Source organism: Phocoena phocoena, chromosome 8 (assembly GCF_963924675.1).
Source record: "Phocoena phocoena chromosome 8, mPhoPho1.1, whole genome shotgun sequence".
NCBI classification, from domain to species: Eukaryota; Metazoa; Chordata; class Mammalia; order Artiodactyla; family Phocoenidae; genus Phocoena; species Phocoena phocoena.
In genome coordinates this window covers 15,199,040-15,212,959 of record NC_089226.1, presented here as the reverse complement: position 1 = coordinate 15,212,959, position 13,920 = coordinate 15,199,040, and the positions used below count along the sequence as shown (strand labels likewise).

The window sequence follows — 13,920 nt, the reverse complement described above, 5'->3', positions numbered from 1 at the left end:
ACACACCATTGTAAAGCAATTATACCCCAATAAAGATGTTTAAAAAAAAAAAAAGATACATGTACCCCAATGTTCATAGCAGCACTATTTACAATAGCCAAGACAAGGAAGCAACTTAATGTCCACCGACAGATGAATGGATAAAGAAGATGTGGTACATATATACAATGGAATATTACTCAGCCATAAAAAAGAATGAAATAATGCCATTTGCAGGAACATGGACGGACCTAGAGGTTATCATAATATGTGAAGCAAGTCAGACAGAGAAAGACAAACATCATATGATATCATTTGTATGTGGAATCTAAAAAAGAGATACAAATGAGCTTATTTACAAAACGGAAACAGACTCATAGACATAGAAAACAAACTTATGGTTACCAAAGGGGGAGGGATAAATTAGGAGTTTGGGACTAACAGATATGCATTACTATATATAAAATAATTAAACAACAAGGACCTACTGTATAGGACAGGGAACTATATTCAATATCTTGTAATAACCTATAATGGAAAAGAATCTGAAAAAGAATAGATACACATATATGTATAACTGAATCACCTTGTCATACACCTGAAACTAACACAACATTGTAAATCAACTATACTTCAATTTAAAAAAAAAGAACGTAAAACTTTAAAACATCCACATTGCATTTCTGTAGCGCTTTACAGCTTACAGATCTCCTTTACACACATGATCTCATTCAGTCTCTTTAATGGGCATTGTGATCCCCATTTTACAGATGAGGAAATTGAGGTTCAGAGACGCTAAGGGACTTGCCCCCTGCTGCCCAGCTAGTCAGTGGCAGAGCCAAGCTCCTAACCCAAGCCTGTGTTGCCCCACCTCCAATGCCTCTTCCACTGCACTATTCCTGCTTTTGCTTGTTTCACTGCGTGGTTTGAGGGGAGGAAAAACATCAGATCTAGAAGAGAATGAGTCTTCCAAAACTCCCTGGAGAGGGCAGTTTAAAAGCCCAGGAGCCCCCCTCCGTCTGCCTGGGCCCTGGCTCTGCCCTCCAGAGGGGACATCCCACTGCCTGCACCCTGTAGTCTCCGGTCCCCTGCAGATGCCTCCATTCCCAGGTCTCTGCGCAGGGAATCTGGTTATCTGCCTCCCCTAGCATCACGGGACGGGATGGGGGTGCCGCAGGCTCAGATTCTCCACCACACACGCTGCCCCTCACCCCAGGCCATGTGTCACAGTGAAGCTGGGATCTGGGCTCACTCCCTGCCCCAGCTTTGTCCTTGTGTCTGTGTGTCCTCTAAGAATCACTGGGAGCAACAGACAATGACCTCTGACCCAGCGCCCATTCTCAGCTGAGGGGGCCGAGGTCCAGAGAGGGGCCCGCAGAGTGGAGCTGCCCATTTCCCTGGCCTCCAGACGCTGGGCCCAGCCTCTTGCATCCTCCATGCAGTCAGTTCCCTACCACCTTGTCTGTCCGGCTCTTCCCCCGTTCCAATGCACACACGCACAAATGCACATACATGTACATGGACACTCACACACAATCTCTCGCACACCCAACACACACACAGAAAGTTTTTCCACAGACCCTTCCTGGTCCCAGCACAGCAGCCATAGAGCACCCTCCACTGGTCTCAAGGGAGCGGGGGGAGCCCATAGCCAAGCTGGCAGAGGGCCCAGGGGGCGGGGCCTCCCAGGATGGGCCAGGCCAAGTCCCCACTGTGGCCCAAAGGGTGCTGAGGAGGGTCTGGGGCTGAGGGTGGACTCAGGAGCCCCTGCCTCCTGGCCGTGAACAGTGTCCTGAGAAGAATGCACTGGACAGTAAAACATTATGGTCAAGGGCTGGGATGCCTGCAGGGGTCCAGGGAAAGACAGCAGCATCCAGTGTCAGCACTGGGAGAACATTCGAGAAAGTAATTACAGCAGCCACTGGTCACCGAGGACTGGTCAGGAGCAGGAACTCCACGAGTCAGACACTGTTTCTCCATTTCGGGAAACTGAGGCTCAGGGGGGACTTGCCCACAGTCCCATAGTCCACAGCTGGCCAAGCCAGGGCTCACGTCTGGGCCGGCTGATTCCAAAGCCTCTGATCTTAACTGTGATGCCAGGGACAAAATGCCGGCTGTCACTGGGACAGGCCCCTGGTAGCCCCCTCCCCATCTAAGCTTCATGAGCACCACCCGGCAGACACACTACCCAGCTACCTGCCCAGACTGCAACGCCCAGCAGCTCTCCCTGCCCCCTGAGAAGCAGGGCAGTGGTAGGTCCAGCTGTGGGTAATCACTCATTCATTCCTCTGGCCAGCCAGTCATGTGCTCAGTCAACAACAAACATTTTTTGAGCACATGCTTGGATGGGCGAGGCGCTGGGGATTGCTGGGTAAACCATCAGACGCCACCCCCGCCCTCATGCGGCTTGTAGGCCGTGCAGACCGACATAAAGGGACGGTCAGAATGCCAGGAGTTATGGGGCCCCCAGCAGGTCCCCTGGGAGGAGGGCGTCTGAGGGCTGAGGCCACTCCGGGATGATGTGAGTCACTGCGTCAGGAGCAGATGGTCCACGGACACGAGACCTGAAATATTACTTACTTCGGCAGGGGTGGTGGGCACTCAGCTCCCGTGCAGGCTGGGTTGGCACAGCTGTGTTACTGATTGATAGGCCTTTCAGGAAACAAAGACCACGAGAGAATTCAACACGCTCCTGGCTCTGGGCCAGGCCAGCCTCATCTCCTTTGCTTTGTCAAGTGTGTCTTTTTGTCTGCCTTCATTACTTGCTGGGCGCCTCTGTTTTAACTACTAGGAGGGAGCGAGTGTATATTTGTCTGTGTGTGTGCGCGCGCACGCGCGCGCACACCCAGCCTCCCTGAGCGCTGTTCTTCTGGGGGCAGGAGGTAACAAGGGGACCAGCTACAGGTCCCCACTTATCCCTTCCCAGAACTCCTTGACTTTGAAGCCAACACCTGGAATTTTTGTCCTGTGTTTGCTTTTCCCAAAGCCAAGTCCAGAGGCAGCCAAGGGCCATCTCACGGTCACACAGTGAGCTGAAGGCAAAGCTGGCAGTGAGGCCAGTTCCCTACCGTCCGCAGCACGGATGGCACTGAGCTGCAGGCGAGGTTCCGGGGCCTCGAGCTGCTGCCCCCCGCCTGGAGCTGCCCGTCTTCTACGCCCGCCCCACCACCTCACCTGGGGAATTCCTCTTGGTGACACCAAGGAAGGCCTTCAGGGAAGCAACAGAGAATTTCTTGGAAAGGGAACCGAGTTTAAGAGCTCTGGAGACCAACAGCAGCCAGACCGCCCCAGGGCCTGGGGAGGGGGCTTGGGGGATCACACAGGTTCAGGGCAGGCAGCCTGATAAGCCCCCCAGATAAGCTGCTGAGTCAGAGCCTGGGGAGCCACCACCCCTGCATGCAGTGGGTTCAAGTGCCTTTCAGGTAGGAGGCCCTTCCATACCTGGGAAAACCCCTCACCCTGGTTTCTGCGGCCACCTCCTTAGGTCCCCCCAACCCCCAGTGTCAAGCTGAGGTCACGGGCACCAAGGTTCCAAGTTCTAAACAGGATTTCTTCCCAAGCCCTCAGTCACTCAACTACAGACGACATTGAGTGTCCCCAGTGTGGGAGGGGGACACCGAGGCCAAGGGGAGCGTTTCTTCTAAGGCTGGCTCACTCGGGCGCCACGCTGGCTCTCCCAGCCCAGCCCTGGGCTCCGCGCTGCCCTCCCAAGGCCCTGCTGTGGTCCCGGCCTCCAAGGCCCAGGCCCGATCCATCTTCCCAGCCAGAGACTCACTGCGACGACAGGACAAGGCTGGGCGGCCACAGCATTGGCCTGTGATCTCCCCTGGCCGAGTGTTTGTCAGGAGGACGATGAAGAATGAACGCCTGGCGAGGAGCGGGTCACTGCCGCCCGGAGGCCCTGCTGCATTGCAGTTCAGACCTCAGCTGCCTGGGGCCGCGGATCAACAGGGAGGCCATTAATCTCTGCAGCAGGGATGAGTGGGAGGAGGGCCTGGGGGAAGGCTCAGCAGCCACCCCTGCCCTGGGCCCCTCTTCAGCTCAGCGCGCCCACTCCCTTGGGTGAGATAGGACCAGTGGCGTTGCTGCGGGCGGCGGCTGGGGGGTCTTGGGGCCGCCCTCTCCTCACCCACCTCTCTCTGGGTCCTGCTCATGACGTTGATTAACTCAAACTGTGGGCGAAGGTCTCATAATCACCCTAAGGTGAGGAAGATGTGCAGATCACAGAGGGGCTCTCCCTTCCAGGAGGAGCGAGGAGGGCTCGAGATCACACAGCCAAGAATTATCCCAGAGCGAGGGCAGGTGATACACCTGAGGGGTGTGCAGACGGAATGAGAAGAGCTCAGGGCTTTCCTGGGAAACCAGAGCCCCTGGCAGACCGGGAGTCCCCTCCTCTCAGCAAAGGTTCCACCGGCCCTTAGACTGAGTTGAAAGCCTGTTTGAAAGGGATTTGGAGTAAGACACATGCTCCATCTGGTGGTGACAAAGGGAATTGCACCCCCTCAGACTAAGGCTGCTTTTGTTGCTGTTGTGTGATTAAAAGTTAATTCATTCGATCACTTCCCAGGCTTGGTTGTTATTTGTGACTTAATCTGTGTATGAATTGTGGAAAATCCCAAAGTAAAGTGAAAGTTCAGTAGCTCCCAGTCAACGTGACCTTAATGGAGTGGGAAGGGAAAGTGTTGATGAGGGCTCTGAATGTCACCTGGATCTGTGGTTTCCACACTGGCTGCTCTCCTGGGAGCTGGTTAAGCATCACCTGGCACGGGCCCACCCCAAGGTTAATATTTGATAGTTCTGGAGGGGATGCTGGGTAGCTAGTGCTTTGAACAGCACCCCAGGTTCTGCAGGGTGACAGTCTGGAACCCGGTGGAGCCTCACGGTTCACAAGGACAGAGGGCTTGCAGCAGGGGCAGAGGCGGAAATGACTCACTCAGGACCATTTCCCTCCAAAGCAGCTGGAATTGCCCTCTGCGTTGGCAGCTCAGGGCCTGTGTATGGAACCTTGTAGAAATGTGACTCCTCTCCAAGACGCTTACTTCTCCTCAGGCAGGCCGCAGGCCTGGAATACCCCTCTTCTCATTCACCTTGCTGCTACATCCAAGAAGCTTCAGGAGACCCCTCCTCCCAAAAGCCCTGCTGGCTGGACCTGCCCCATTCCCGTTCATTTCTCTCACTGTCGTGGATGGCTCCAGTGTCTTGTGTATGGAAATACTGAATTCTATTTAAGGGTTTGGCCTCTCAGGATTTATTTGTCACGGGTGAGCCCACATTCGGAGCAGGGTGTCACAAAGACCTTGGCTCTGAGTTGTAAGAATCAGGCTTTCCCCTCTGTGTCTCCCTGGAGCTTCTCCTCCCAACCCACGGGGTCAGTGAGAAGGACTCTGAAGTGGGGGGGCCAGAGACCTGGGTTGTAGCTCTGGCTCCGACACAGGCTGGCAGGGTCACCTGGACAAGTCACTGCCTTTCTCGGGACCTCAGTTTCCCTTGCTGAAAATTGAGGGTTGTTTATTTTACTCTTTAGGGGCCTTTGGTGCTCAAGCATTCTGCAAGTCTGCGAGGGCTGGTGGTCCAGGCAGGAGCCGATTATGACAAAGAGCTCAATTCTCAAGCAGAATGCTGCCTACCCTGCCTCTGGTCCCCAAACACGCCCTCCCTGTTCGCTTTAAACTCTGCTAACTTGCTGCTGTCTTGGGTTCCCAGGCCAGTCCCGCCTCCTTCCCTGGCTGCTCCAGGAGCCGGATGAGTAAACTGGACACTAGGTGGTGCCATGATCCCACCATCCTGTCCAGCCTCTCGCAGAGGCCTCTGCAGGGAAGGGAGAGAGAGGGAAGAGGGGCTTCTTCCAGGGCACAGAAACCTCCCGAGGGGAGCAGCGTGCTGGGCTGCCAGGGGACCCCAGGCAACAGGAAGTCAGGCGCTGGCGGCAGGGCCGGCCTGACACCATCCTGGGTTGAAGCTGTCCTGGGTGAGTGCCTGCCAGAGCGGACAGGGGGCTGGAGTAAACGGTTAACAAGGGGCCCACCCTCACCGTCCACTTTCTGGCCCCAAGTCAGCACCCAAATAGGTGGATGAGGTTAGGTCCAGCTGAGGCCCCCTGGCCCCACGAGTGGAAAAGGGGTGGCCGGAGCTTAGCACCAGGGTCAGGAAGGGGATAGGAAGAGAGCGTGTGCTGAGGCCCCCACCCGGACCCCTAGACCCACCCACCCTGGCACGTTGGTGCACCTGGGGAAATGGCAGAGCACATAATATGGCCACAAACAGCTACAACGCTGGCAGCCCAGGGCATGGCTGCAGCTTCTCCCACTGGAGAGCTCCAACAGCCCCACCCAGGGCCTTGGCCGATGATCAGGCAGCTCCAACAGACCCAGCGGCTTTGAACCTGTGACCTTCGCCTTCCCGGCTTTCTCTTTGCCTGGCATTTGGAAGGCTGGCTGAGCCCTCTGTCTCTGGGGTCCTTGGCATCGCTAGGAAAGTCCTAGAGGGGATGGTACTGAACTTCTTGCTTAAGTAGGCATGGGCACCTGAGCGAATAAATGAAAAACAAGGGACTGGGCTGTATGGACTCCGACCTAGAGGAGCGGATGGTGGCAGTTACAGGAGAGAAGGAGGGAGGGAGGCAGGCCAGGGAAGGAGCCGTCTCTGAGGCCGGCTTTATTATCAGCACGGGGTGGGAGGAGGCGATGCCCACCCAGGGGTCATGCGGAACCCAGGGCTTCCTTCAGCCCGAGGGCCTGGCAGTCCCGGGTACAAAGATCTATATAGCTCAGGGAGGGCTTCCCAAGCAGCCCCGGTGCAATGGTGGACACGACTGGCTCTGCAAAGACAAAGACAGGATTGGGGCTGTGAGGGGGCAGAGGTCGGGACTCTCATTTCGCTCCTTATTCATCTTACCTCTCCCTGGCATGTCTCGGCAGCCTCCCTCGGCTACACGTGCCACGCCAGGCACTTGGCCATCGTTTAAAAACATACGAGGGTGACAGACGCCCGGCTGATGGATGAAAGACCCTGACGTCCTTCCCAGCTCGTCCCCACCTCTTCCTTATTATCCACAGCCATCCCCAGCCACCCCCTTGCCCGCCCCTCGCAAACCTACCTCTCATTACAGCTCATCTTCGTGAACTTGCCTGGGATGGAGGAAAGCAGACAGGTAAGTTGGGGGGCCGGTGAGTTCAGGGGTCCCTGAAGTTGTAGACCCTCCTCACAGGCCTCAGTGACCAAACTCCTCGACCTGCTCCTCCCGCCCCCGCCCCCGCCCCCGCCCCGCCCACCCCATCAGTCACCCAGGCAGGCACGCACCGGTGCTTCTTCCTGCCCCCACAGCGGAATCGTCTGCCTTAAAGAGAGACAGGAGGTTAGTTTTCCAAGGAGACCCTCTCTGCCCTGGAGGACTCGGCTCTGTATTCCCTCCTCCCTCCCACCTGCCTGTACCGCTTGGTGTCTGCCTTGGAGGCCACAGTTGACTGTCTCTCTATATATAGGGCTGCACCATAAGCAATCAGAAGCCCAAGTCAGTCAATTGGTCAGTCAACAAACACGCACTGCAGTGGCTCCGTGGGGGGCTGTGAGCGCCCTGGGAGTGGTGCTGAGCCTGGGCCATTGTGGTGCCCCCTGCGTGGTGCTGGGCATGCAGAGGCTGCTCAGTAAGCTCTTGGAGAGGAACGGCAGGAAGTCCAGAGCCAAGACCCCCGCTCCTGCCCATCTGCCTTCCACCTCCTACGTGCTCAACACTGCCACCAGGGAGCCTCCAGGGGAATCGGGGAGACTGGCCACGTCCGCAAAGCGCAGCCGTCAGGAGGGGGGGCACCACCCATGGATGTGTTCGGATCGCAGGACACAGAGGTGTATCTGCTACATTCTCTCTCTTCCTTTCATTGGTGTGTTTCTGTGTCTGTTTCTTCTGGTTGCACCTGAACAAGCCTCCTGCCGTGTGCCTGCTGGGGCTGGGGCTGGAGCCCGGACCCTTTTCTCCCCTAGAATGCCCCATGCCTACGCTGGATCCTTCTGAGTGCTTTCTTGGCTGCTGTGTCTTTGGCTGCCAGCCCTAACCTTCTGAGGCAAGTGGGATCATCCCCATTTAACAGATGAGCAAACTGAGGCCCAGAGAGTAGAGGATCCATGGTAAACTAACAGGGACGCCTAAGGCCTCTGGCTGCCGGGCACGGTTGCCTTCCGGCAGCAGGCAGGGGGTTGGCGGGGTCGGGGGGGGGGCTTGCGGCTGAACCCGCTCTGCTTTCAATTCAGCTACGGAACCTCAGGCAGATTGTTGCACCTATCAGGGTGGGCCTGGTTTTTCATCTGCAAAATGGTGACATTGGTGGCCATCCCTCAGTGTTGCCAAGGGGATTAAATGGGCCGAGATGTAGCTCAAGCCAAGAAAGCGTCCAGATCTGGGGGAGGGGGTGTCCAGTGGAGGCTGGTTTCCTCCCTTCGCCTGGCTCCAAGTGCACTGGAGCTTCCCTGGGCCGCTGGAAGCCAGCTCTCCCATCTCCACCGCCTTCCCCCCAGCATCCACTGGAGGGCTCCCTGGAGGAAGAAGGAACCTCCTGGGTGGTCTGAGGACCAAGCAATGGGGCATCCAAGACTCCTCTTTCCATCAAGGTGGCCATCCCCCTGCGTGGGGGAGGGGAGGGGATCCGAGAAACTCACTTCCCCCTTCCTGGATCTGGGAAGGGGGCGAGAGGGCTCTCCCCCTCCACCCCGCACCTGGGAAGCCAGTGCGCTCAGTGATGTGTCCCCATCGGCGCCCCACTTCCCACACGAAGGCCCCACTTACTGAGGATGATGATAAGCCCCACGATGAAGGCCAGGGCAGCAAAGATCAGGCCCCCGTTGCGGACAGTCTCATAGTCTGAGGGAGGAGAGGGCAAGGAAGTGGGATGAGTGATCCCAGACCCCTCCCTGCAGCCAACCTGGCAGCAGCCCTACAGTAACTGGCGAAGGTGGGGGACACATAACCCAGGCCTGGGAGAGGCCAGGAACCGGGGTTACATGGGTTGGGGGGGGGCTCAGGAAGGGTGCGGAGGAGGGGCCCACCAGGCTCACCATAGGAGAATGGGTCCACGTCCTCCTTGGGGCTGCCACCTGAGGAGAGAGACAGAAGTGGGTGAAGGGTGAGTCACCGACGGTGGTGTGTTTCAGCCACAGAAACTGTGGAGCTCCCATTCTTCCCATCCCAGCACCCCTAGGGGTCCAAGGGTGCCAGGCGAGGCTGGTGGAGAGACATCCACGAGTGGGGGCTGGTGAGTCCCCACTGCCCTAGGCAGCTCCCAACCATCGGCTTGGGACCAGATACTGTGCCTCCAAAGCGGGGACCCACGATGCCTGTGGAGGCCTCTGGCACCTCTGGGAGGGGCTGGTTCCTTCCTCTCCTTGCTTCATACAAAAGTAAGAAAAGACCAACAGAGGCATCTCCCATAAGACTCACCAGCAACCTCTCTCCATATAACTAATCAACTACAAGGTACTTGGCAAATATTTGTGAAGTGAACGGATGAATAAATAAATAAATAGAAACTTAACGTTCACTGAACAGAAGGAGGAAACTGAGGCCCAGTTTGAAGACTTGTCTAAAGTCCCAATAAAAGTTGGAGGCAGACCTGAGTCTTGGACCCATGTTTCTAGATTCTTCTCTCCTACGCTGCTATCCTCAGGGGGAAGCAAATTTATTTCAGAAGCATTAATATATTGTGCTTACCATGTGCCAGGCTGAGGCTAACAAAGCAGTAGCTCATTTAACCACTGTAACAACCCTATGAGGCATTAATATTCTTCCAATATAATCCATGAGAAGATGGAGGCACAGAGGGGCAAAGCAACTCACCCACAGTCACACAGCTAGAAAAGGGTCGAGCTGGGAATGAACCCAGGCAATTGGTTGTTAAGAATCTAGGTGCTTAACCCCTTTGCTGGGCTGCCTGTCACATGGTCAGGAGGAAGGAGACATTTCAAGGCCAAGTGGTTTGGTCCAGTCTCCAGCCCCAAGCAGGTATCATGGCTCTGCTTCCAGCCCTGTACACTGAGCACACTCACTGTTGGGCATCTGGAGGGCACCTGGCCAGAGCTTTTCTGCCACGGCTAGGGGTGGCCCCTTTTCTCTGCCCTACTTGAGCCCCTTCTTGGCACTAGGGCAGCAGTGCCCAAGGTCAAAGGAACGCACCAGTCGGCACCTCCCAGACTGTGCTGAACTGTGCCTGGGCCGTGGGGTCTGGTGAGCCCAGCTGTCCTGGCAGTACACCCGCCCTCGGCCAGGAGAGAACAGGCTAGAGGGGGTCTGCTCCTGGGCCTGTAGAGCCTGAGGCCAAGGGAGCCTATGGGGGGCCCAGGCACCCATCACCATGCAGAAGACCTCCGAAGTTGTCTCCCCAGATTCGGTTCAGGTCTTGTTCAAGGTCACATGGGGCGTTAGTGTCAGAGCCATGAGCAAACTCACAGCTCCCCTCACCATACCAGGAACCCGTCTCCTCCCTGACCACCGCATCTTGAGCCACTGGATGAGCCAGCCCTCACCCAAAGGCCTCATCTTTTCTAGATCTGGCTCTAAGACCACCACAGACAACAGAAGGCCCACTGGATTCCAAGCCTGATCACCCTCGTTCGCAGGATGACTTCTGGGCGCGTGTCCTGAACTTGGGGGCGCTCACCCCAAAGTCAACCTGAAAAGGCTGAGCAGAGGGGCCCACTCCTGCCCCAGCCAGCCTGACCCCCATCTGCCTGCTGCTCTGAGCTTAGACAGTCCCAAAGATACATGGAACCAGGACGGATGCATGCCAGAAAGTCAAGATAGAAGCTCACCACTCCCCACCCCCCAGCAGCTCCTACTTGGTGCTCAAGGTTCCGCCATTCAAGCTAGATTTCTTTGGAGTTAAGGCAGGATCCTCTTTTAAAAGCATATTTTCTTAGCGGGAAGGCTGGCACGGGATGAGGCAGGGGCGGTGGGTACTCTTGGAAGGCAGGGGTGCCAGGAGACGGAAGAGTGGGGTCCTGCTCACCCTCCAAAGATGGTCCGAGGCACCTAATGCTTTACATGCACACACACACTCACCGTCATCTGTCGACAATCCTGCCATGTCCCCCCGCAGACGGGCACGTCCCACTGCCCTCTTCCCGCGGCCTCTGCTTCGGGGAGAGTGCCTGGCTGTGGGGTGGCCAGGGATGGGGGGGACATTAAACATTAACAGTGCCAGGTAATATTTACCCTGGTCACAAGAAAGGCCCTGCTGTGGGTAGTGGGGCTCCTGCTGAGGCATGAGGAGGTGCAGGGGCAGCAGGGGCAGGGAGGAGTTGGCCGGCTTTCCAAACCCTCCCCAGGGAAATTTCCAGAGAAGTGCCGGGGACAGATCAGCCATGGTGTCCTTCCCCCAGCCCGAGAGGTCACGGCTGGGGCTGTGACAACGGGGAAGTGGGAGTTTCGAAATATATTCCGTGTATACTACAGCCTGGGGGGCAAGGTCGGGGGTCCCATGGAGACCCCTGACCCTAGCAGCTGCCCACCTCACCCACCGCTCTGGAGATCGCTGTTTCGGCTGATGTGTCTTGTCTGGCACTCAAGGCTCCTCTGCGGTGGTCCCAGGGTACCCGGCCCCTCCCGCCTCACAGCCCACCTGAGCCCCCCATGCACGTTCACACCTCCAGGCCTTCGCTGCCTGGGAACGCCCTTTCCTCTGTTATCTTCTTCATCCATCCAGGCTGCACCTAACAGCTCACACCTCAGTCGGTGTCATCCCTAACCAACCCCTCGTCTCCTGCAGCCTCTGGCACTCTCCTTCTCCAGCCGTGAAGTGCAGCTTCCGTGCCAGTTTCCCACTGTTACACGGTAGGCTCCCTCGGGAGGGATCAAGGCCTGCCACAGGGAGAGCGACTTGTTTTCATGATTTGCAAAACACGTTCCTATTAGTTCCTTGCACTTTGTGTTATTTCCCCATTTTACAGATGAGTCATCTGAGGCACAGAGAGGGTAGGGCCCTGGCTCAAGGGCACACAGCCGTGAGAGGCAAGGTGGAGACTGAGAGCCACACCCTCAGCTTTAGGAATCAGGAAATTTCCCACACTTCCAAGGCCTCCTCCCCCCTCTACTGTGACCCCACTCACCTTGGGGACCACAGCGCTGGGTATCCCATGGATGCTCACATTCCTAGCTGAGTTCTAATCAATCGAATTGGCTTCCAGTAGAGGCTGATGCTCAATTGTAGCCAAAGGGCCAAGGTCAGCAGTCAGTGTCCATCAGGGGTGGGTTAGTCCTTCAAAAGGACTCCATCTATTAATCTTCCTGGAGCAGTGGCAGTGGGATCAAGGTTTGAGTTCACTTCCTGGCTCCTCCACTTGCTCAGTATATGGCCTGTGTCAAGTTACTTAACCTCTGTGTGCCTCAGTCTCCTCATCTGTAGAATGGGCTGTGATGAGGAGAAAGTGAGATGATGCAGTAAAGGGTGTGGCAGGGGGCCTGGTACACAGTAAGTGCCATTATTGTTACTGTCATACACTGTCAGACCCAGAAAAGCCAACCACCTTCCAGCAAAATGAACGTGAGGGTGAGATGGAAAGAGGAAATGTCACGGCCTGCAGACCAGGAGCCGAGACACCCATTCAGCTCTTCTGCTTTCAGGCCCAAGTGATGAATATTCATGAAAATACAACAGAGCTAACCTTTGGTAGGGGCTGAGCGTGTGTCAAGTTCTTGCACGCATTGTCCTGCCGAATGCACGTTTGCTCCATTCCACAGATAAAGAAACTGAGCTGGTCATTGACTCCACAATGACCCTGAAGGTGGCCAGGGCAGCGCCATGATCCCCACTGGGCAGCCCAGGAAGACTGAGGGCAGGGAGGTTGAGGGATTTGCCTGAAACACCCAGTCAGGGACAAAACCAGAGCTAGAAAGCCCCCATGGCTGTACTCCCAAAACTCCTGGGGCCCTCCACACAGACACTGGTACCTCCTTATTATACATTATCTTGGTATCTTAGTACATTTTGTCCATCTTTGTAAGCCACTGTGGATTCTTTCTGGAGTATAAAAATAGGTAGAAAGTTGATAGATAGATAGATGATAGATAGATAGATAGATGATAGAAGACAAGAGAAATAAATCAGTAGCTGCGTTTTTAACTCTATATGCAAGGCACTGTTTTAAACACTTTACAAAAGTTAACTCATGTAATCATCACAGCAGCTCTATGAGGCAAGGAAGGCATTATTATCATCCCCATTTTACAGATGAAGAAACTGAGGTACAGAGAAGTAAAATAACTTGCCAGAGGTCAGGCAGCTACGAAGTGGGGGAACCAAGCTCTGAACCCAGCAGTCTGGCTTCAGAGTTCTTGCAGGTGGACAGACACACAGGTGGACACACAGACAGAAAGGGGGCTGTTGCACAAGTTGCCTTCCCAGCTCTTGCAGTTCAGAGATGCTGGGAGCAGAGATGACAGCACGCCCAGGACCCATACCGAGATGCCCTTGTCTAGAAATCCCGCCTCTCCTTGTTTCTGCTTTTCCTGTACTCCTGGGGAGCTGGGGGTGCACTTGAAAGTGATGGGGTGGACACCTGCGTCAGAGTCTGAGAAGGTGGGGGGATGGGGTTCAGCGGACTCACCCAGGTACCACCTGTCCATGGCAGGAGCTGCTGGCTGTGTCCTCAGTGGAAGAGAAAGTTATGAGGTGCTAGTGACCCAGGGTCTGGATGGGAAGAGTGGCCCACTCTCCCTCCACACCCGAGCCGAGCCCACAGGCAGGAAGAGACAAAGGCAGGGAGGAGGCACTAGCAAGGGAGCCCTCATCTCGTGCCTGCCCGCCTGCTTGCCGGGGCAGGCTGGGCCAGGATCCACGTGAGTGGGGGAGATTCTCTGACCTCCAAGGTGACCTGAGGAAGGGGGAAGCTGTGAGCCACAGCAAACAGTGGGAGTGGGACGGCAGAGCACTGGGGAGAGATGCCACAGCCAGCAGCCCC

The 13,920-nt window shown here is 56.0% G+C and overlaps 1 protein-coding gene across 1 annotated transcript; it reads right to left on the bottom strand.

The window, feature by feature from the left end:
• Positions 1-6,602: 6,602 nt before the first annotated feature.
• On the bottom strand, positions 6,603-13,619 carry FXYD2 (FXYD domain containing ion transport regulator 2). The gene is made up of 6 exons (XM_065882171.1): positions 13,567-13,619; positions 9,025-9,063; positions 8,756-8,830; positions 7,279-7,315; positions 7,076-7,106; positions 6,603-6,796 (listed from the first exon to the last, which is right to left on the bottom strand). Exons 1-5 carry the CDS (start codon positions 13,583-13,585, stop codon positions 7,082-7,084), a joined length of 195 nt encoding a protein of 64 aa, XP_065738243.1. The 5' UTR covers positions 13,586-13,619; the 3' UTR covers positions 6,603-6,796; positions 7,076-7,081.
• Positions 13,620-13,920: the final 301 nt, after the last annotated feature.